This window comes from Plectrocnemia conspersa, unplaced genomic scaffold (assembly GCF_051122295.1).
Source record: "Plectrocnemia conspersa isolate PC_06_02 unplaced genomic scaffold, ASM5112229v1 ptg000010l, whole genome shotgun sequence".
NCBI classification, from domain to species: domain Eukaryota; kingdom Metazoa; phylum Arthropoda; class Insecta; order Trichoptera; family Polycentropodidae; genus Plectrocnemia; species Plectrocnemia conspersa.
The window spans coordinates 14,515,824-14,540,834 of NW_028277174.1; the positions used below are offsets into that span (position 1 = coordinate 14,515,824).

The window sequence follows — 25,011 nt, forward strand, 5'->3', positions numbered from 1 at the left end:
CGTTCGAAATACACGTATCTCAATTTAAGTGATTGTAATTTGCTAAATAGAAAAATAAATAATATACAATATGGTTAAATCGATCATAAAATACATATTTTTGTTAAAGTGATAATAAAAAAACTTTGCTATAAACACAATCGATGACAAAATAATTAGAAACTTTAATCCAAATATTCAAATATCGAATATATTGGCCCGTTTATTTAACTATTTGATTTATAAATATTCATCTAACTATTAGTAGAGTATTTGTAATGAATTATTTTTCTTTGAAAAAAATAAAACACCGACCAATTCTTAAAACAAAATTGTGTATTCTTTTTGTATATTATAACAACGCAGTTTATCATTTTTTTCTTTGGTATACCGCTGCATTATCTACAGTTTAGTTGTGCTTTTTTGCTTACAAAAATGTATCTTCTCATCTTTAAGTTAATTTGTATTTCGGCTGTTACAAATACAATAATTTGTAACAGCCGAAATACCATTAAAAACTCATATTTTTAAATTATTATATATGTAGTTTAGATGTGGACTTTTTAAAGTAATGTATTAAATCAATACAAATGATGTGAAAAATTAGGTTTGTCAATATTAATTTATTATGGTTATATTTTAAGCATAGCACGTTGTAGTCTTATTATCTTCGTACTAAATATAAGTTAAAAACACTTTATTATCTATTATGTATATTTAAAAAATAAATAGTCTTAATACTTTTTATTGTTTTTTATGAAGTATGAACCTGTTTTTATTATTCAATGTGTATTTTTTGATTCCTTATTACTTCACAAATATATTACAATATTTTACTATTCGAGACATTAATTATAATATATGATTCTACTAAAAAAAATTAAATTTTGAGAAATATTGATGGCCTTAAATATGAATATTAGGCATAATTCCCTAATTTTGAATCAAGGAATATATATTGTTCTTTACACTTAAAAAAATATTACATTAATAACGTACACTTTGTTTCATTACAGATTCACAAGAAAATATTTAAACATTTCGATAGTTTTTTATTAGTGAATAGATTATGATTACTATAGTAAATTGTAAAATAAGAGTTAGTCTTTTAACGCAATTTTACGTTTTGGCACACAATTTAAAGTTATTAGGTGTTGTAAGATTTTGAATTACATACACATTTACTATGTAATAGCATGATAAACCAGTGGTTTTCAGTGCCTAATACCTAAAAAACATAGGCTCTAATCTTATTTAAAACGATTGTCTTCCAATTTTTGTAGTATATTCTAGATTTATAAATTTAACTTTAATCGATTATAAAAAATATTTTTTTTTAGATTTTCCTCATCTCGTGAAGTAATATAGTCATGATTAATAAAATAAAATTAAACTAGGTCGTGTTTAGTATAATAATATTATTAACTAATAAAATATATGTCACTTCTTTATAGTATAGGCTGATTTTAATATAGTGTCTTACTATTTACTTGTAAGTCTTGCTTGTGTTTACATCGTTCTAACGTATTGAATTAACGTCTGTCATGTTGCAAAGAAAGATTTAAAATAAATCAATGAATATGCGGCATAAGATTACTATTTATTAAAAAAAATATTGCTGGGATTTTATTATTAAAAAAGCACGATGGCATTTTTTAAATTATAATAGTAATATTATTTTATTATCATAATACTATCACATTGAAATTATAATAGTAGTAGATTTTGTGAAATTAAAAATGTTAAAAATCAATAATTTTTTTATGTGATAATTTTTTAACATCATTATATAAACGAGTTTTATTTTAAAGTAACCATAGAAATCGAACGATGCATTTTAAATACTCATGAAGTCGAAGTAAAAATAATTCTTAATATAAAATATGCTACTGTAAAGCTTTTATTATTACTTTAGAATAATAGAAGAATTAAAATATTTAAATATTGTTTTTTTGTAAATTTTAGTATTAATCTAAAAACATAATATTAAAGAATATTCATTGAAAACGCGATTCGTGAGTTATTAACGTTTTTCTTTACATATTATAATTTTTTTTGGTAATTTTTTTTATTCTGTATCAAAGCATAAAAAGACGTTTCTGAACCTTATAAAACGTTTAAAATTACTTTTTCTTGGGAGTTTTTATTACTAGTTCACAACACATATTTTCACAGTTTTTTGCTGATTTCTTAGAATAGGAATTAACTTAATATATTATATATAATATTAATTGTAATGAGTTTTTTAGAATTGCTTTTACATTTTAACGCAGGAGCATAGTATACATGGAAATTATTTTTTTGTAGTATTAATAGTTTCTTGAATGTGTTTTTTTGTGGTATGCCATTTTAAAAAAAAATGGTTAAAATAAACAATTTATTATTATTTCCTTATCTTAATAATAATATGCTTAAGATTTTATTACTTGTTCGTCAATGAACTTTTAATAGTTATTAACCATTAATATATTATTTTGGTTTATTGCTAATTTTTTTTAAATTTATTTTATTTTATATAAAATATATATGAATAATTTTCTCTATGGGCTAAAGTATCTCATTATTAGAGAATTATTAAATAATAAACATCCCGATATTTATATGTAAGACGATGAAAATCAAAGAAAACCTAATTTGTGACGATCCATCGAAATTTTAATTATATAATAATTATTACTTTCGATCTCCCAGACATGATAAAAATAAAAAAAATACACAAAGGTCTTTTAGGTATTTTTCATTGATTATATCACTGGTATATCGTGCTAGTGATTATATAATATTTATGCAGAAAATATATTTTTTAAAAAAACACGCGAGAACCATAGTTATTGGTAATGATTATTTTTAACATTGCAATATAAAATCCAACTAATTACGTTTACTTTATTCATATATTTAATATATTACCAATAGAAATTTTAACTATATAATGATCACTACTTTCAATCTCCCAGACATGATTAAAGTAAAAAAAAATACAAAGGTCTTTCTGATATTAGTCACTGATTATATCACTGGTTAATCGTGCTAGTAATTATATTAAATTTATGAACTTATTATATTTATGTAGAAAAAATATTTTGTAAAAATCACATGTGTATTTATAGGTTATGATTAATTTTTATATTCCAACATAATTCATATACCTAAGATAGTTTTTTATTTGGATAGGAAGATTGGAATTATATAGAGTTGATCAAAAAATTCCTAATCTCTTGTATGCATAATAAAAGCACGCATACCTTACTCATGTTACTTCCGTAAATGTAATATATATATATATAAGTAACTATTTTTTAAATATTAAAATACTATTTAAAAAACCGTTCACGTTATGGAACAATATCTATTTAACAATTCAGTTTTATTACGAATTATAAACGGGATTTTAACTCGCAAAGAACAAACATTAACGCGAATGCGGAGAAACACGGTTGTGGTTTTAGCAAGAAAGCTAATAAAACGAATTTAATATGAATATGATGTAAATTATTTGTTAAGCCAGCGCACATGTACATGCATATGAGCTACACATACATGTATAAAGTACTTCTTAGGTTAAATATATCTCATTATCTTACCATTAAACCGACGTGACGTTCGAGTGTTCACTGATGGGTGATCTGTCGCCGAGCGAAAGGTTTATATTATACTTTCTTGAATTACCCACTTGCAGTGGTAGTATCTTCTCCGGGTATTCTACGTTCTTTCTCGTTAGGAACGTCAAATATTGACATACTTCGATGGTTTCGTGGTATTGTTATTTCGATGGAAACGGCAAATACGTACCGAGTGCCGATTCGAATACCTGCCGCAGTCATTTCGTCTAGTGTTTGCGCACAATGTACGAATATGTGCAAGACAATTGCTTCGAGATAGAACGTTTAATAAACGTAAGAATAAATTATTTATTACTAAACCCTTTTAAAATTACTGTAAAATTAAAAAAAATACAAATAAATACATGTATAATCAATTGGGTTCAACTATTATATATATTTTAAATACTCTGATTATAACTAAATACATAATTCAACCGATTATTCTATTCTATTATTTTAAATTGTATTTTTCTGAGTATCTGTTATAATTGGTAATAACACATAAGATATATTTATATTATATTTAGTGATATAAATAATATCACGATATTTTAAATGATTTTATTTTATGAAAACGTAATATATATTTTTAATAGGACAGTTAAAAATTCAAAAAGCTAAAAGGAGAACTCTATTTACTATTGAAACTCAAAAATATATTTTTTGATTACACTGTACATTATACGTGTCTGAATATATTCACTACACATTTATACACGTATACAAAACTAATCATGCGATATAATTGATGACTAAACACATGAAACCGATCTGATATCCACAATGGGTGATAAGTGATAAAGCCTGAGCTTTGTACGAATTAAATAATTTCCTTCTTAACGATCGCATGGCGTGCCCGTGGCGAAAAAATACTTTATGAATACTTAATATTATTTCCATAATATAAAAAAAATATTACAAAATATTTCATTTATATATGAATATATTTCATTTATATATATATACTTATAAATATACGACATCGCATTTCCTTTTGATCTAAGACCGGATATAAATCTGTAATCTTCAATAGACCGTTATAATTAAACTGTGATGGTTTGTAGTATTTTTATTTATTGTTTTTAAGATCTTGAAAATATATAGTTATATATTATATTAAATGGTACTCACAAGAGGGACCTAGTAGCGATCAATTGTTGTAGGTTTACACAGACAAGGAAACACTTCAATGGACTTTGGCAATAGTCTGTACAATGGATGAAAGGATGCGGTCCACAAGTGGGACGGGATGTTTGGTCTGTTTTATACCACATAACAAAAAAAGCTTTGCTACGATTCGCAACGACAAAAAATATACATATGTACATACATACATATATAAAATACAAGTACGGTATAGGAAAGCTCAGCGCGTTCGATCCTTCCTACGCGAAATTTCAGGGCAGCTCATGAATGGGACATTAGTTGTAAGAAAATCTCACACAAAGCGCTGGCTTGTTCATTCAGCCAGCTACAAGTATGGTTTCTCATACGGGGAATACTTGATGAGATTTGGTTGCTAAACAATTCAGCGAGATTGTGCAAGAATGTATGTGAATTTTTAATCGGGGCTAAACAGCATTTTATACTTTTGTTTGCAAAATACACCAGCATTATATTTACTATTTGTATTAAATATATATTTTCTTATAAATTATAAATAATACTTTAATAAAATATCACAATTGTTCATGCATCAAAATATCGAGAGTCGCAATATTCGCCAAAATTGATATGGTTACCAATATCTAGTTGAATATACACATACATTTCAGCCACGTTGTATTATATATTTAGCGTTCCACTGTACGGCACTCACACAGGGGCTTCTAGCATCCATAGTCCAGAGGTCTGAATAATTCAGAATTGCCGGCGGCTTTCGGACCTCGGTTCAGAACTGAACCGAACGTCGCTATTCTACCGCATACGATTGTGTTTATTTCGGATTTACTTAATGCCCGAAGAAACGTTAAATTCTCACCAAATGTATGTGTTTATCATAGATAAAACATATTTTAATATATCTTTAAATACCACTTTTACTTAATCACTAATAAAATATTATATAATAGTTTTCTAATATTTTATTAAAAATATTTACTTCTATAAATATTGATGTTCTTGTAAGTATTTCTAAACTAATTTTTATTTAAAATCATTCATAGGTATCTTGCTTATTGCAGTGCAATGAAATATTCACATTTCGTTTCACATACAACGCCGACTTCTTAGCTCTTATTAAAATTGTAGATGCAATAAGAATTATTCAAAGAAACACGCATTTGCCCATCCGCTGCAGCGGTCTTTAACCAATATTTAAAAAATGTAATAAAATCAACTATGCGTGAATATTCCCAGTAACTGTGATTTAACAAGTAATTAAAATGTTTTTTAGTATTAAATTATATAGCATAGGTATTCATAACAATTATTAAGGCAAAACACGTATAAACAAACATTATGCAAATGGTTTCGAAACTTTAATGTAATAATAAACATAATATTCCTTGAAAAATAAAATATAAAAGTAGTATAAATTAACAAATATTTGTTATGTTTTAAAACCATGAATAATTTTATTTATTCATGATACATCATTTAATTAAAAAACGTAAAATTTATTTTAACTATGAAAATATTTTTTATTTTCCAAATACCTATTTTAACATATTCATAAATATGAATTTTATTTAAATAAGTAAATACATATTATGCATTTTTTTTTTATTATTTAATAATTATTTTTAAATAAAGTGATAACAGTAAAAATTAGTTAAAATTTTTTGAACAATATGAAAATAAGTGAAAATTAATTCAATTTAGTAGTTCAGGAAAATAAATTTTATTTTTTAGGAATAATAAATAAATAATGTAAATAATCATTATCTACACCGTATTTTAATGAACTATTATACATACGTTATACATGTATATACTATATATTGTATAAAAATAAAAGTTATATATCATTGTGCGTCATGATAGCCACTGTACAAACAATAATTATACAATTAAAGACTAAAAAAACATTTATAACACATATTTTTTCCAGTTCCTCATAGCTGAAATCATTCTCGTGTTTTTGCAAGCTTACTGAAAGGCTGGATAGCTCGTACAAAAGGAGCGTTCTCAAGCACTGACATTCTTGCCGCAATTGAGAATAATAAGGGACGCGATCGCGACTCTATAGGGCACTCTAAAGCTCGCGGCTGAAATTCGCCGAGTATTGAAAAATTGCTGAAACCACCTCTTAGCAACTTTAAAAAGTGCTTCATTGAGTAGATTGCGATGAATTGCATCCCAACACTCCTAGCAAAAAGTACTAGGATTCGGAAATGGATACGACCAGTACTCCTTTTTGTGAAAATATCTTAATTTTTTTACCAACGAAGACTACTTCGCTCTGCTTGGATTTCTGACAATGAATAAATATACGAGGACACTAAGAACTAGCGAACTGCGCTCTTATTGACAACATACAATAATACTTATATTCAAGAAAAAAATGTAGCAACTAAATTTTAAAAGCTTGAATTGAGGAAGTGATAAATATGTTAAGTTATATAATTTTAATAACTATAAAATAGTAAATTCAAGTATATTCATCCGTGAGATTAGGAACATCTATAAAATCTACTTAATCGACGATTATCGATCGTAGTTATAATCATATAATAATCACTAATTGCAATCTCCCCGGCAGAAAGGATTTAAAAAAACAGTAAGATTCATATGAGATTTGATCTCATATCTTTCAGGTCAATATACAGCGACTTATACAACTCGTCTATTGTGCTGGTCTTGAATAAAAAAATAATTTTGGAATTAATTGTAAGCATCAATCATAGCGTAAAATTATTCATCATTCAAAACGTATGAAACTAATTTTTATTAGTCGTATATCAAGTTAGATCAATTATATTATATTTTATTATTATGATGTCGTAAAAAATTCGGACTTTTATGAGCGCTTTTGAAGCGGACAGAATCTTATTCCTTTAGGAGCAAAGATCATATTATGCTTTTGAGGGATAGGCATTTATTCTTCGCCAATTAAAAAATAGCAACAAGACCAATTTAAACTGGACTCGTTTTATGCCTTCTACATAGATACAGAGGGGTTGTGTAAAAAACGTAAATTTTACGCTTTGATATCAAGGATCAACGCGGCAGTTAAACTCTAGATTTTAGGCTAACAATTACGTTTTACGATGGTAGCGTCGAAAAGCGCGTTTTTGAAGAGCATAGATAAAATGCGAGATTGCGTGTTTGCTTCAGGACAAATAGGTCATATTACCAAAGTATTACTATATTTTCTATGTATTATAATGAAGAGGAAAATGAAAATATGGCGTTTGTTTTCGCACTGAGAAAATTCCCAGAATATATAAATTCGCAATTCCACGCATATAAAACAAATTACAATTTGTTGATAATAATATTAATAAAGCGGAACAAAAAGTTGTTTATGCCAAATAATAATACCTCAACAAACGCTTATTAGAACTCAATTTTGATTATACAATTTAGCATTAATCATACTTTACGCAATACGGCGTACCCATATAAAGTATTATAAATTTTCATGAATATTGCTGAATACCGTATAATTAATTATGTATAATTAACATAACGTTTATTTAATAGAATATGAATATGCCTTCACAAGGTTTTAAATAATTTTTAGTTGCTTATAATTAATTAATTAATTACCAACATATTTTTTTGTAAATTGTACAAAATAAATAAAAAAAAATAAACTTCCATCTTTTTATCATTGAATTCAACGTGAAAGTATCTTAGAAGACACAAGGGATTCGAATTATTTTATGTATAGCAAAAATATTATTGCTTACTGTACTCAAATAGAGTTGTTTTTCTGAATTTAAAAAGACAAAATTTTGTCTCACATCATCAATAATATTTAATTCCGGGATTCATTGCAATCAGAACTTTATATTTCGGAAGTGATGCTCTTGTCATGGTCACGAATTTTCAGTGACTCATTGATTTTAGTGATTCGTGTCTATGGCAGAAGCATCACTGACAAAATAGAGAATCGTAAATTCGAATCGCGATGAATTCTGAAATTTACATAATATAAATACGCGAACCGTTAAAGAAATAAATGTATGTATATGTATGTTTATTTATGAAATATTTGTGTAAGCAGTGTGCTTAATGCCATCATGACGTTTTGGTGAAATCTGTCACGATGGTCAGATTTCTAATACATACAAATATTTTTAATTAATTATTAATATTATTATGTATGTTTTCAGTTGAAGATGATCACTCCGCGCATGGACCGAAACGGCTACTTCAGCTACGTGGCGTCCACTGCCAAGAAGAAAAAGATCAACCTGATGCAGTCAAAGCTTCCACGCATGGCTTTTGTGTACTCGCCCGATGGCGGGAAAAGCTCCCCACAACAAGAGAACTTATCGCACGACCCTCCCGCATCTCAGTCGCGAGTCAGTCGCGCGCGAACCTCCGTCGCGGATGGACGTGCCCTCATGACGCACCGAGCGGTGGCCCGCGCACCACGCGCGCCGGACCCTTGGTCCGAAAAACCTCAACAATGCAAGTCGGTTGAAGAGCACCAAAAGCTTCAGAACAGACTGCCAATTTATCAACAGGACCAAGAAGACAGATACAAAAACCTGAAACCCGCCTCCTGTCACAGACAGCAACAGCCCCCGGAACTGGTGTATCAGTCTAAGAGCAATAACAGTCAACTGGAGTGCTACTCGCCGAAGTACCATCACATACGCCCTCAGCCGAAGGGCGCACCCTCTCCTCCTGCAGCAGGATACCAAAATTATCCGATTGGCAGAAGGGATGGTCAGTTTGTAGTCAATCAGAGTGTTGTATCGAGTGTGAAAAGTGGTAACAAGTGGTCGGAGGATGGAGGCGATGGTCAAAACAGACACGCGCCAAAGCTGAACGGATTGTATACAGAGTCGCAGTTTTCATACAGGGTCAACGGGCATCCGGGAAATTTGGCGCAGGCATCGGCCGCTGCAGCGTTTTTTGCAAGGTATGTGATTGTATTTTTTGACCTTATATTTTTCTATGCCCATCTAAATATGGTTTACAAATAATAATAATAACCCTCTGATCAAAACAAGGCTGTCCCGATCTGCTCCAGGCAAAATTTAAATTTGCCTCCCTTTAATTAATTTTATTTTATACAAAAAAAACATTAGAATAATCCTTTTATAAAACTTTTAGAATTTTTCTGAAAGGAAAATGTCATGTTGTATTTAACCAAGTTATTCTTCATTTGAAACTGAGAATTTATAATTGTTCCAAATTATCATTTAACCAAAATATTTAGTGGACTAGATTTTTTGTAATCTATATATAGTCAAAAATATTATTGAATAAATAAATATATTATCTATAAATTTACCGTAATATTTGGAATTAAAATTCAAAAAACCAGACTAATATATGCATAGGAAAAATAAATTTGATTTATAAAATGCAATAAATTAAATGATAATTTTTTTATGAAAATAATTGCTATCAGTAAATAATTATAATATAAAATAAACTATAAAACTTTCTGATTAACTGTGAGTAAAGCTTTGAGACAAAAATAGCTTAATTACATACTTAAATTCCCAATACTATTCATATGATTTTATATGATTTTCGTATAAAACATATTTTATATTCCTATTTAATGAATTACGTTTATGTTCAGCTTATAAATTAAGTTTAATATACTCTCTTACACTCATACTATAATTTAATTTTACATAATTGTACTTATAAGACTTTAAATCTGATCTTATTGATTTATTATACAACCTTCTGAATCTTGATTTTGATTTATATAATATGATTCAATATTATACACGAAATTTTTTTTTGCACAATAGACCAGAAAAGAACGCACGATTAGTTTTCTTGTCTTCTCATTGTTATTTTTCATTTCTTAGTTGAGTAAATTATTATTATTATTAAAACTGTACTAAAGTATCAATAAGTACAATTTTTAATCATATATTTTTATTACCCTTTTTAACTTACATATGTTTGTATATTAAAAAAGTAGAGCATAAAAACTATAGTTTGCTAAATAATATTACACATAATGTTTCATTTATAGATATATCAAAAAATATTCCTAATTTCAAATCAGAAAATCTGTTTCTTCAAACAGAAAATAATTTTTGTGCGGTAAGCACTAGCGACATGAAGTTTGCAATTCTTATTATATTTAAAATTTTAGCTCGCTGTCATTTTTATCATCAGCTATAAAAAAAAATACTTATTGAGTTTATTGTATATGCCTCATTGTACAACGTTAGTAAATATTTAATAGAGTGAAATCGAGATTTAGTAAATGATTATTTCTTATTTAAGTACAAAAACTTAATTTGATTATATTATTTGTACACTAAATTTTGTAAAACATTCGGGAAATGAAAGTGGAAATTAATATGTCGTTGGAAATTGAATGTCAATCGTTTCGGCATTGGTACTTTTTAAACCGAAACGACGATCTAAATTTAGGAAAACACGTCGTTATATTGTATTATATAATATATATAGCACGATCCTCCTAATTTATACACAGAAATTGTCATTCAGTTAGTGTTTATTTTTATATGACTATCTAATATTATATTTGAAAAACACTTAGTGACAAAGCTCAAAATTAATTATTATTTAGATAAAAATATCTCAATCTAAATAATGATATAATAGTTTTCGTTAATAATTCAAAATGTATATTCGCTAAAGATTGCATTTTCAGTTATAGAACATATTAATTAGTTTGGTAATAAACAAAAAAACTACAAGCATATTGAGCAAAGCTCGCTTTAATATGCAAATCCTTATAAAAATACATTTATCACTCAATCCATTATGAAAATATTATCGCTTGATTAAAATTTTAAAAGTCATCCAGCTGTTGCGTTCATTATTCGCTCTAGTTGATAATGAATGCAACTAATCTGTCAAAGCCCATTATTAATTAATTGAAACGCCACTCTATAACCATCAATCTGCTAACTAATTATAAATGTTAACTTATGGATAAATTCAGTCTATATATATATATATCTTTCTTTGTATTTAATATAATGTGATATATCATCCAAACAAGGTATTATGTCACTGTTGATCAAGTATAAAATATCTACGTTAAAACATTGTTGTAATATAATGAGCGTCAAAGTGCATTACCATAATTACAGTACATACACACGATCCGTGTTTGATGTACTGGGGCGTATTATATTTAGTACAGATTCGTTACGCTCGTTAGACTGAATCTAGTACTGGATGCTTACTGTGATTGTTCAAAGATTAATTTCTTTATTATTTTTGTGCCTGAATTACTGAACTGTATGAGAGTTATTAAACAGTGATTATTCTTAGCTATTAAAAGATACAATTCAAAACCTTTGTCTTTCGTAACATAAAAAGGACACTTTATATTTACATTTTATATTTTTTTTTGTTACAAAAATATGATTCAATTAGACACAGGCAATACACTATCTTCTACTGATGCATTTTCAAAATGCATCTACAAATGGTTCCTATACGTGATTATTTTAATTTAATTTTTATAGAAATTTATAATAAATAATTGAACATGTCTCGCTTTTTGATATTACTAGAAACAATAAACAATCGATTCGCTACCTTTAAGTAAATAAAAACACGCAAAAATATTGAATTATAGTTATTGACTGCATCCTTTATGTCAGGGATCGGTAAACTACGGCCCGCTACCTATTTTATTCTAAACTGATTTTGAAATGAAAATTCTTTAACATTTTCAAGTATACGCTGTAATAGAGCAGTCAACTGTCATGTTAAAGAGTTGAGAGATATTACTGTATGTTGTGCTCCTATTGCTTCGCTTTTACTGTCGTGCTTTTAAAGCAGCGTGTAATTTACTTTTTTATTGAATCAAATGATAAAGCATTATGTTTATTGCGCGATTACATTATGTCTGTAATGAAATAATATAATATCTGCCGTCATTATAAGTCTAAGCACTCGACACGATATTCACAACAATAAAATAAGTTGAAAAGTAAAAAACAGATTTTTTTATCATAATGCTTTTGTTCTTGAAAATTTAATAAAAAAATGAATCTTACTAAAATTAGTTCACGAATAGCTCATTTATTAAATAATTAAATCCTTCTACCGATGGTGAATTATTAAATTCGTGTTATCAGGCTATCGGCGAGAACGGTTGAGCACATTGTGAGTAACATCAATAGACAATCAAGTAACATAACAAATTTTTCGAATGAATTTAGCTATTATTATAAAATATTAAATGAATTTGCTGCGAATACCATAGAATTTCTTAACGAATATGCCTTAAAATTACCATAGGAACAGTGCTCATATATAAAATTTACACTTCGGTAAGGTCACTCCGACCACAACTAGTGCTGATTAAAATATCATTCATATCAACCTGCTTTATGTATCAACATTTTTAAAATAAATCAAATCTTTATTTCCACAAAAATTATCAGCTGATATATTTTCTGAACTCTATCTGCATTTCTAGCAGCGCTTTTTAAATCTCGATACAAGTGCAGAATACATTTCGATTTAAAAAAAATGTATGACAGTATAATTTTTTTCTTAATATACACTTTGAAGTATTTATTAAGCAAGTGATGATCTGTTAAAACCCAATTTACAAGAAAAAAATCTAACAGAATTTTTTAAGCTCGTGTGTATTGGTCAGCACTGAAAAATACATTTTCAAAATAAAAAAAGACCAGATTATCATTAACGAATGATCATTTGAGTCACGAGCTTCGAGTCCCACTTTAAAAAAAATGTTGTCTTATAAAAAGGAATTATATAATTTTTTATAAGTAAAGCTTATTTTCATAAAGAGACGTGTTTTGAGTAATTTGCGATTGATGTCAAAGTTCTAAATTTAAAAAGAAATATGTTTTATTATTTTTTTTGAAGCTCACTTAAATTTTGCTTTCTGGCCCGCTTAGTCTAAAATGTTTCTGATTCAGCCTTTTATGAGAAAAGTTTGACGACCACTGTAGTGGCAAATCTTAGGCAACATGTATTGTTAAAGTAAAAAAATGATATAAAAATTCAGTTTAAGGTTGATCAAGCGTTTTACTAATAAACAAGGAATGTTTTGAACCTTCTCGTTTCTCTCGCAAAACGTTTGAACATTAATCGTTTTTAGACAAATGTCTAGTGGTTGAAGTGAAATTTGAGAGACAAGGATTTCTTCTATGTCTAACGAAAAGTCGACAAGAGAAATCAATGAAAGAATCTTAATTGAAAGTATAAAGGTTATTCCGAAGAATGTGAACTAGCATATTTTTGACCAGTTTTAAATTTTGATTGAAATATTTAATACAAATATAAAAATAAATGTATGAAATTTTAATATTTAAATACAATCAAAATAAGTCACTAAATACAGCATCTTCAGAAGAAGTTGTATACAACGTGAATGTCAACGGAGCCTGTAATTCTAATTTAATAAAATTAAATTTCTGTTTCACTTAACAAAAAATATAATTTATTAAGCCTGACACTTGACATAGCGTCTATTATTAAATTTCATTCTGCAAGAATAATTAATTATGTATCCCACGACAAACTGTCATTTTTCAATGAAAATTAAAAATCAGTTCATTAGTATTTATTTAATAAGTGCGTCAAACATTTTTATTAAATAAAATGTTTTTAACTAAATACCGTATAATTTGTTTCACACATAATGTAAACTACAATAACAATTTTTTATAGTATCTCTTTAAATATTTATTTAAAAATCACATTCTGATTTTATCTAAAAGTGGAATAGATTTTTTTTATTGTGTTTGTTCTATGTATAACCACTTTTATAGCTATGTACTATCCCTTTAACGCCCAATGCTTTTAACCTCACGCACTTTCCTTACAAAAAGACAAATCTCTAACACCATTTTGAGAATCCTAGCCCAGATTAAGCACCGTGTCCCTACACGTACGAGCGAATCGTTTGCTGACACAAACTCGTTCACGCCATGGGTGGTGCACCTCAGAATAATCCAGGTAACACCCAACTGATATGTGACAATGGGCCTCGATAGAAATGCTAATCGACAATGATATTCAGCGTTGGGTAATCGTGGGCGCCCTTTATCTCGATCGCAGTCAAACGTACAAGAGAATCTACTTTTGGTTCAGTTCGGTCTGTGTTGACATTTGCCATCGTTGAAACGGCGATCGATTCGCGTTATCACAACCCTTTGACGTTCACCTGTCAATCTGTTTATTGTGGGCATAACAATGCAAACAATCCGCAAAGATGACCTGGGGCAAAAAGGGGTGGTATGTGGAGATGTTTGTTATGCTGAATTGTGCTTCCTAAACATGCTCGTGATGTCAATCATCGTTTTTTATGACATCAATTTTGGTCTGTAATTGTAAATTCTAAAGCATTGCTCTGCAACGCTTAATATTATATTTTTAAATATCAAACTTTTAAGCTATGATAAAATCGATTTGTATGCACTACTTGCTTATTCAGCAGCATGCTGTTTAATAACAGGATAATCCATATTTTTTAGGAATTTTACTTTGAAAAATAAAAAAAAATGTATTTTTAACATTGTTTATGATTTACACCACTTGCTGTACATATTGCTTTTATATCCTATACAAAGAATGAGACACATATACAAATGTATGCTTTATAAATACTATATAAATATTAAGAAATACAGTGGAACCTTGGTTTACGGGCATAATTCGTTCCGTAAACGTGCTCTTATTTAAAAGCATTCGTATATCAAATCAAATTTCCTTATTTTTAATAGAAACTTAAGTTTATTCGTTCTAAATCATAAAAATATTCATATAAAAATGATTAAAACAAAATACATGTATATATTACTGTGATTTAAATTCACTGTAAAATAATTGATATTTTTAATAATTCATATTGAACCACTGATAGCTTAAATAAATATTTTTCTTTTAAGGATTTGCCAAAAATGTGACATTGTATTGTCATTTTTTTCTACAAAATTTTGCACTATTTACTATATTTTACAGATATCCCTAATCTCATTTGAAGTGAGGGGATTCTCTAGTATCTATTAAGTATACATATTATTTAACCCTCAATACATATTTCACGCATGTCTAAGCATATATTCTAGAATTGTGTTAATAAACCAATAATTGCGTTGGTTATATACATATATATGGGTAATACGTACTTATATATTTTGCTATATGTATCGAAAAGCCCATAAAAAGCTGTTTGTTTTGACAGTTCACAAAAGCGACATTCAACACCGCCGGTAATTAACGGCGTTGTCTCCACGAAATAAGACAAACAGGATGTTTTCTCGCCAAATTGACACTTTCGTGCAAAATTTACTCGAAACTCGTTACGAAATCGGTGCAGTACATAATATGTTAAATAATGTTTTGAAACGAATTTCTAAAATTTGTAACATAGATCCAAGCCAAAAATGGACGACAATCACGTTAAGTATACGTTTGCTAGAATGACGGCGGACACGCAATACCTCAAGGGCTATTAATGATTTTTTCTGCAATAAAACTATACACTATAATGAACGGTTGTCCATTTTTATTGCTTCCACAATTTCTAGGCTGGTTTAATTTGAATTTTCTCGCTGTAAGCGCACTAGTTGATATGGATATTAAGATTATCCGCGATCCGCAATTCCTTTGTAATTAATAATTCATCTGCAGTTCCACGTACACTTAGAATAGCATCTACTCTATTAAAACAGCATTTTATTAAAAATAACCGATGCAATAATTACATTTAATATTAATATTAACCATGTCTAATAGCGCATAAAATGTAAATAATGTAATCCATGTTTAATAGCCGAGTTGCAATTCCAAACACATATTTCTATATTTATTAAATTAAATTTCGAAACCAGTAATATTATTTGCATTTGATACGATAAAATGCAAATTATTCCAAGGATTGATAAAATATTAAATAAAAGGAATTCAATCAGTGATGAAAATTATTCACATAGATTAATTAGATTAGCGTATCACGTCTATAACATTTATAATAGTTTTGCTTAATATATATATTAATTATTAGTATTAAAATATACATATTTAATTTATATATAATATTATAAAATAGCAATTAGATTATTATATAACAGCTAGTGTACCAGAAATTTAATTAAAACTTCATAGGACAAATTAATATTAAAAGAAAATGAAGTATACATATATTTTACATTGATTAATACGGGTTTATAAATTCTATAGTTTTTTAAATGTATTGTAAGAAAAACAAGTCATATTGAATAATTAATTTTACTATTAACCATGCTAATTACAACGTTTTAGCAAAACTAGATTAATCAACATTGATAATTATCTTAGAGGTTAAGGATATCTTGTAAAATCAGAACGAAGTTGATCAATCGGAATTATAATTAATTTTACTGAATTTCCGATCTCACAGATTTAATTTAATTTTGAATAAGGCATATCCACTTTTCAGTTCATCGAACTTCATACTGGGAGTGCCAAAATTAAAATCAAGAAGATCGATTTTTAAATGACGATTAAATTGTTTGTTTTTAATTTAATAAAAAGTCCATAAATCAATTATTATAAAGTAGTTTTAATATTTTTACATAGGCATAGTAATATATATTAATTAAAAATGGTAAAATATATTTTTTTAAGCCCAAAATAATATGAATTATTTGATTCGCAACTAAATTCACACGATTTACACGAATTTGGTTATGTATTTTATTTTTTTATAATTTACTTTGCTACGTAGTAAAATTTTCTACTTTTATTTACTTATAACAACTAAGTCAAGTGCATACCTACTATATTTATTTATTTTTTGATAGATTATATGGCATTTAAATCTTTACAAATAATAATAATACATAACGTTTGTAAATTACATGATAATAAAAAGAAACATGTAACAGTTTATTGAGGTTTTAACCAATAACGTGATCTAAAATACTGATCACTTGATTTGGCTTATGATAGGTTGTCTTAATTAGTATGGGTTAAATAACGTTTCTTTGGAAAAGGTAGAATAATTTATTTTAGAGAAAGTGTAAAATGTCTTATTTCAAACGACTAGAACTACAGATAAGACAAATAACTGTGTGATATACTTTGTTTTATTTTAATAAGTATCAGTTAAATATTTATTTGGCTTATTTCATATTGTTTACAAAGATCAAATTTTAATCTATGCAGGTCCGTAGAGAAAATTGTCTTTTGCAGTTTTTCTTTCAGTTTATTAGTTGTTTTGGGGGTCTTACTTTATATTTTAGATATGTAGGATCTTAAATATTTGTATATAATTTGTTAAATGGTATTACGCAGTGATTTTAGCTTGAATGTAAATTAGTCTTATATTATTGTTAAGAGAAAAGTTTTAATAAATAATAAATAAAGAGAACCAAATTCCCGTCCAATTTGCGTACCTGTGTATATAGTATATATTTCTTCACTATTTTATATTGTCAATACTTCGACGATTGCAACATTTATTAGTATTATTATTATAGATTATATTCACATGTACATCAATATTAGATTAGCGTTCAAACCCGTCAATCGTCCTAAATGACTAATGAGCATTCGTAATATGTTTCGACTTGTGGGTCAACTTGTCTCCAGGTCCGGATATTCGCCGAAATCAATTACAACCATTAAGCCCGACTCCAATTATTGCGCAACGCCCTCGGAAACTAGTTTGACAATCAATTTCCCGAATTCATCGTTGTATAATTAGCGTCGTATAAATTTTGACCGTCGTTTTGAAACGTTAACCACTTTGAGCCAAAGTTTAACCGAACGCGACTAACGCTAACGATGATATATAGTAGTGGATATTGTGCTACAATCTTGTTCTTTGTATGTTTAACACCTAATTTTGTACAGCTTGAATGTTGATTTATGTTAAATATTTCGTGGATATATGTATATATAAGAGTCTGTGGGAATTCGATAAAATATGTATGTACGACGCGAAATAAAAACGATCGACACAAAGATACCTGTTGCTCTTTGAACTCGAATCGAAGCATTGATCCCCGGATAGGAAACTCCTAATGATGGCTCTTCGGATAACGATCGCTTCTAGACTTATATAATAACAATGCTTTGAATATCGCATATTAATGGGCAAATGAGAGAACATTGACATTAAATCTTTTAAAATATGATTTTTCGATAAGCTTTGCGGCGTTTAAGAAGCTATATTTTTAATAAATACGTATGTATACTAGAGAAGATTAACTTTTTTATAATTTATTTTGAAAGTTGCTTGAAGGTCCACATTATATATTTTGTATAGTGGTATCTATTTTTATTGTTGTTCTATGTATTTTTTGTGGTAAGATCAATTTGTAATTATATAAAAACAAAATAAACGCAAATTATGAATCACTAGTCTATACAAAACATTGGGTCATTCTAAGACATTAAAAATAAAAAGCTCTTACCCCTTGTATGTCATCACATTTTTTTTCTCTTTTTCATCACGTATGCTAGTCTAAAATTTGCATATTTATTTTATAAAGTTCTGGGCTTGTGAATATTTGTGTTAAATAATAACAATATAATAGTTGTTTTTGTGTAGCAAATTGTATTATTTTAATGGATCAAATGTCTTTGAAAATAATATATTCTTATAAATATATTCTTTTTATCTAAAATATTTATCGACTCTTCAGACCGCTGCTTTTTTAAAGGATTAGTTTAAATATATTAACAGGTATTTCTATATTATAAACGTTAAAAGCCTATGCTTCTTTCATGTTTTAATATTGATTCCAATCGAAACACACAGCACATAATGACCATTTGTAATTTCCGATAATAAATATTTATGATTTTTTTGTCGAGGATCTTTATCAATGGCATGTCTAATGCAACTAACTGTATCGTCTATGGCACATATATTTATACACTCAGCACATCGTGTCGGTTATCTGATACGATTATGATGGACCGTTTCGCATGTTAAACGCTTCCGTCGCGCAAAGCAAACACCGTGTGGATAGAACCCTGGTCACGAATCTGAAACTAGATCTGATTTGCCTAGACCCAGACTGTCGATTGATCAATAACAGTAAATCCTCAATTCCTCATATACGAACTGCTTCAATCAATTTAATATGGCGTCAAATCTCAAAGGGTCATCTCGATGTGGTGGCTAATTTGGTCTAGTATTTCATTCTTGTATTATTGGATGTTATGTCGTGTAATGACGAATTTGCTTTGGAATTTAGAAATATTAATCGTAGTTGTTAGGCGATGGACTGTTTCATTAAGTCATCGTAAATTTTAGTATAATGCGTGTATGCAAATTATGTTTCGCTACTTATTTTTTTAAACAACGAGTTTATTTTCAATGTCTGGAGCAGCTTAAATATAATAAAAAGAAACAAAGTAACAAGGAACGGGAACATTTTAAGTTACAGGATGATCCAATCAGTAGTTTATTATTTTAAATTAATATCATTAACATCATATATTAATACTAAAACATATACATATTTTATAAAATCTGACATAATGTTCACTGTCCTATCTTTTTTAATTTTTAATCCAATAATAAAATATGTATTATATGTACTTCATATATTTTTTCTTTAATACTACACTATATTTGCGTTAACACAGTCAGTTAGAGAGCTATTCATTTCATATTATTCATAATTACCACCGCTACTATTATCTCTAAAGCACACGATACGGATCTATTATACGTTCGAAAAAAAATATAAAATCATTCATGCTTCTTTTTGGTTATGATAATCAACTAGAAGATTTTTTATTTCTGTTCTCTTAAATGCAATAGTTTTTTTTTGCTTTTCCAATCACAAAAATCTTTATTTTATGAGAGTTCCAGATACATTTCTGTAACATGCTCTTTATATGATTTTAAAATATCCCGGGCAATCAAGTGTACACTGTATATCAATTTTATTTATTCGGAATTCTTATTGTAAAATAGAAATGTTTAAAACCAGTTACTTGTTTATAATTATAAAGTTAATTGTATCTGTTTTCTTGAATATTGTAATCAACGTTTTAAACAACTTGCTATTTAATAATTACTTTCACTAGTACATAAGCAAGTTAATTAGTTAGCATCTAATTAAAATATGTTGATTCAAATTTCTTAATTAAAAGATCTTACATACATACTTTCAGTAAAAATTCCCACTAAGTGTTAATTCATTCATGAATATTGCTATCAAAACCTTACCAAATCATCGCCGTCATTTGTCGAGCGGTACATCTTCACGCCCGTTTTGTTTGTCTGTTGAATCCACAACGGTTCCCATGTTTGCATAAGGAGTCCCTTGTAAATATATATGGTCAGCTGTAAACTCTCACGGATAGTTTAACCCTACAAAGCGATATGCAGGAAATAAAGTTGTCTATGCTTTGTGGGCCGCCGGGCCATTACTCTTGCCGCGGCAATGTTCTCCACTTTACAAATATTCACCTGGCCGTTCCAGTAGTACTCTCTCCTCTCGCCTTTGTTGTATCGGCCGGAGAGAATGCCATTTGTCCAGTTGTTGGCAGCCAGGAGCTGTTTTGAATAAATTTATCGATTTGTCGAGTTATAAATCAATAGAGTCATCCAAGGAGCGCGCTTCGAAGGCGCCGCTTCAACAAAGTGATGAATTATACGTTTCGCCTAAGAGGATTTGCGAATTGTTTTGTGTTTCCAACTCATGAGTGATTTAATACGCTCGACGACCGTGAAATTGGCTCACAGTTGTTAACATATTAATGACGGTCTCAGAAGTGAACTCAGTCGTCATTTAAAAAAAGAGCTTGATTAATAAATTAGACGTGACGAAATGGCATTCTCTCTAATTAACAAATTGAAAAGAATGTCATATATATTTGAGAAAAATATTTCCAGTGCGTAAATAGACGTATCAATTAGATTCTCGAAGTGATAATTGGACAGAAAGACGTTTATTTAATTAAGACGTCTCCTCTGAGAATTGCTCTTTAATTACGATAATTTCACCTTTCACCTTTAATTATGTGAGATTTTAACTGAATTATCACATATTTTTAGCTTATTTTCCTTACTTTTTTTTAACTGACTGTAGCAATAGTTATTATTTATTAAACTAAACATGCATATAATAAAAAAGACGCTGTATATATTATCATTGTTCTTCAAATTCCTTAACTAACGATCGCCGAAGTAGGCATCTGAAATGAGTTTTTTTTAAGACATGGACAGATTTTAAAGGTGTGTTCAAGATGCGATGCAACTGATTCATGAACATTCTCATCTGCGATATTTATATAATTTGAATGGTTATATTAATGACTGTTGTGCTTTTAATTTATTTGATATTATACCAATAAACATAGCAGTATTGAATTAACAATCTCCAAAACAGAGAATATACCCATTTTCTAGGTTAATTGTTTCTATATAATTAAATTTAATGTCGAATATATTTACGTAGTCGTGTAAACCTTTGACGTTACTTATGGCTGTTTCGATACATTTAATAAACGTACTTAATAGAACGTTTCTCGTGTATGTAATCCACATTTCATTTATCCGACACTTTGGTCACGAAGGTGTCGGATAAACAACCCTACCCAAGAAACCAGCTCATGATGAATCGCAGCTATTATCGAGCTAATCTTTAACCTTTGTTCGGGCGCTGAACGCCCGGTTGTAAAACTGAGATTTACACACATATACTCAGGTATATACATAGGTACCTATTGAATTCGCGGAAAAATTGGCAATTTGTAGAAGTTACACATACGAGGCGGACCGGAAAAGTGGTTGCAGCAGTACCGATCGGAAAAAACAAGTCGATAAATCATGTTAGACAGAAATAATTTTTCGCATCTTACTCTACAAGCGTTTGTTGATCAAATGTTTTCTTTTTGAATATAGAAATTATATGTAGATATACATACATATATTATATAAGTATTCTGAAAAGTTTTAAAACTTTCCGCTACTTAGTGTCAACCAATATAAATATTATGTGGTGCTTCTAGACACGCTTTATTATTTAAAGCGTAATATAATATAAATCGAGTTGCTAATAAACTGGATTAAAGAAAATATTATAATTTAAGAGTAATCAGTGGAACTGCATTATAGTTAAAATATTTATATAGAAACCACTGTAACATTTCAAAATTGATTAATTTGAGAATTAGCATTAGGTTTTTACTTGTTGCGTTAAATATTAACTCTTTAAATAAAAATATCATTTTTAGAACCGATTATCTAAGACAATAGAAGATCACTCGCGAAATACTTTGGAAGAATAAAATACCAAGCCCCAGCCCAAATATATGAATAAGCGAGCACAGCAGATTATAAATCGAATATAATAAAAAAATAAGCCAAACAGATAAAAATTGGCAATTACTGTTGGATCAACCTTATACAAAGATAATAAATATCATATTATATTTTCAGCCTGAATATATTGCGTACTCGATATTACTCTGCCCCAACAGTTGACCCTTATGAATTGCTAAATTTCGTACAAATTTCGTTAAAGCCCTATTGTAAACCAATTTTCGTTTATAAGCCTTCGCAGGACGAGGACACCGCTGAAAAGCGTATTACCTTGCGACAACAAAAATGCGGACGCGCCATCGACGGCGAAAAAACAAGGGCAAAGACCAACAAATCCCCCATGGGGATTTATTTTCATTTTTTAATACGAAAATCCCTTTTTCGCAGACCGCATGAAAAGTGCGTTTTACGTTTCGCGAAAAGAGACCATCTTACGTGGCCTAGTAAAAAACTTTGAAGTAAATAAATAAAATATAGTTTATATATTTTATTTTGATAATTGTATTTTTAAATACATAACATAATCCTTTTATGGTCACCTCACACCTGTTACTAAATATTAAACCACCTGTCGCCGTACGTTATTGTCGTTATCATATACCATTTAAAAAATACAAATTGATCATTATTATATTGTTTTATTTATCAGAATCGATTAAGGCCGTTTTTTGGTTCGTGTGTACAAAAATCGACTAATACGGTGTCATAAATATCTGGTAGTGGTAACATTTCCATGGTTTCAAAACGTTTTTTATTACATATTATATTAAGAAGCTGTTGTGACTAAAGAGGCAAATATGAGTAACACAATATATTTTCTTGTGCTTTTAATATTAGTGTACTTTATTTTAATTTAAGGTAAAACAGTAGTAGTTCTTTGCAGCCAGCTTGTTGATCCTTTTGTACTATGTTTTATATAGTTCTCAACTATTGGCCCACAATGACTTTAAACTGCATCTCTATTGAGTATATGGTTGTATGTTCTTACATTATATTATGAAGCTTTTTAAACTTGTTGATTAATATTATTTAGCTTATGTTTATTGCTCATTACTTTGTACATTTAAACTTGAGTGCTCTTTTATTTATTTTAACCAGAATGATAAGCCAGTAGTATAGTCAGTAAAACCATTTGTACAATATCTTTTTTTAATTTCTATCGCGGCTGAGAGATAGTAATTAGTGATTATTATATACATAATTATTATTCCAATCGATTATTATATCCTAGTTTAGGTTTTTCTAGATTTTTTTCAACTTTACAGATGGTTAATTCAAATCAAACTAGGTCGTGCATATTAGGTATACAAAACTGTAATAATTATCTTATTCAGCCAATGGACTATATCATATTTGCATAGAAAATTATAAAGCTTTTCTTTTGACAGTTTATCTGTCATTTATATTATATTGTTTTATAAATATTTTTTCAACTACTTTAAAAAGTAATTTTCTTATTTTTTATACGTTGTCAATTTTGATTTTAATTTTTAACTGGAGGATAAGTAGTATTTTTACATTTTTATTTCACTAAAAAAATTCACTGTATTTATAAATAATTATAAATAAAGTCGTTGTTAATTTTTTATGAAACGGTAAAAAATGATTTATAATACAAAATGTGAAAATTAAAACAATAAAAATTGATACAATATGAAACTATAATAGAAATGTGCTTAGATACATTTATACTGTTCTTAAAGAAATACAATTTAGGTATTATTAATATTAGAATAGAACATATTTACCTAATAAAATACAGGCAAATATTAAATCTAATACAGTACATATTTACTTACATAATTTTTTTCGCATTCAGCGTTGAGTGATTCATTCAAGTATATTTTTAACTGTATAAATATTTGCAATAAAAATAATCCGTTTTAAGTTAACGGGTTTAAAACTTACGTGCTTTTAATTTTTTTCTGGATTTTATTGTATTATGCTTTCTGTTATAGATAAACCTAATTGTTCTGCAAGAGAAATAGTATTTTATACATGAGATGTTTTTGAGCATAGCTCATTATTGGAGAATTAATA

The 25,011-nt window shown here is 28.2% G+C and overlaps 1 protein-coding gene across 2 annotated transcripts in view; it reads left to right on the forward strand.

The window, feature by feature from the left end:
• LOC148230704 (kinesin-like protein CG14535) overlaps positions 1 to 25,011 on the forward strand; it is a 306,144-nt gene that overhangs the window by 105,984 nt on the left and 175,149 nt on the right. For both annotated transcript variants that reach the window (XM_088194690.1, XM_088194689.1), the window contains exon 4: positions 8,867 to 9,624. In XM_088194690.1, coding sequence (XP_088050816.1) covers positions 8,867 to 9,624 — 758 coding nt within the window. The remainder of the gene's footprint in view (positions 1 to 8,866; positions 9,625 to 25,011) is intronic.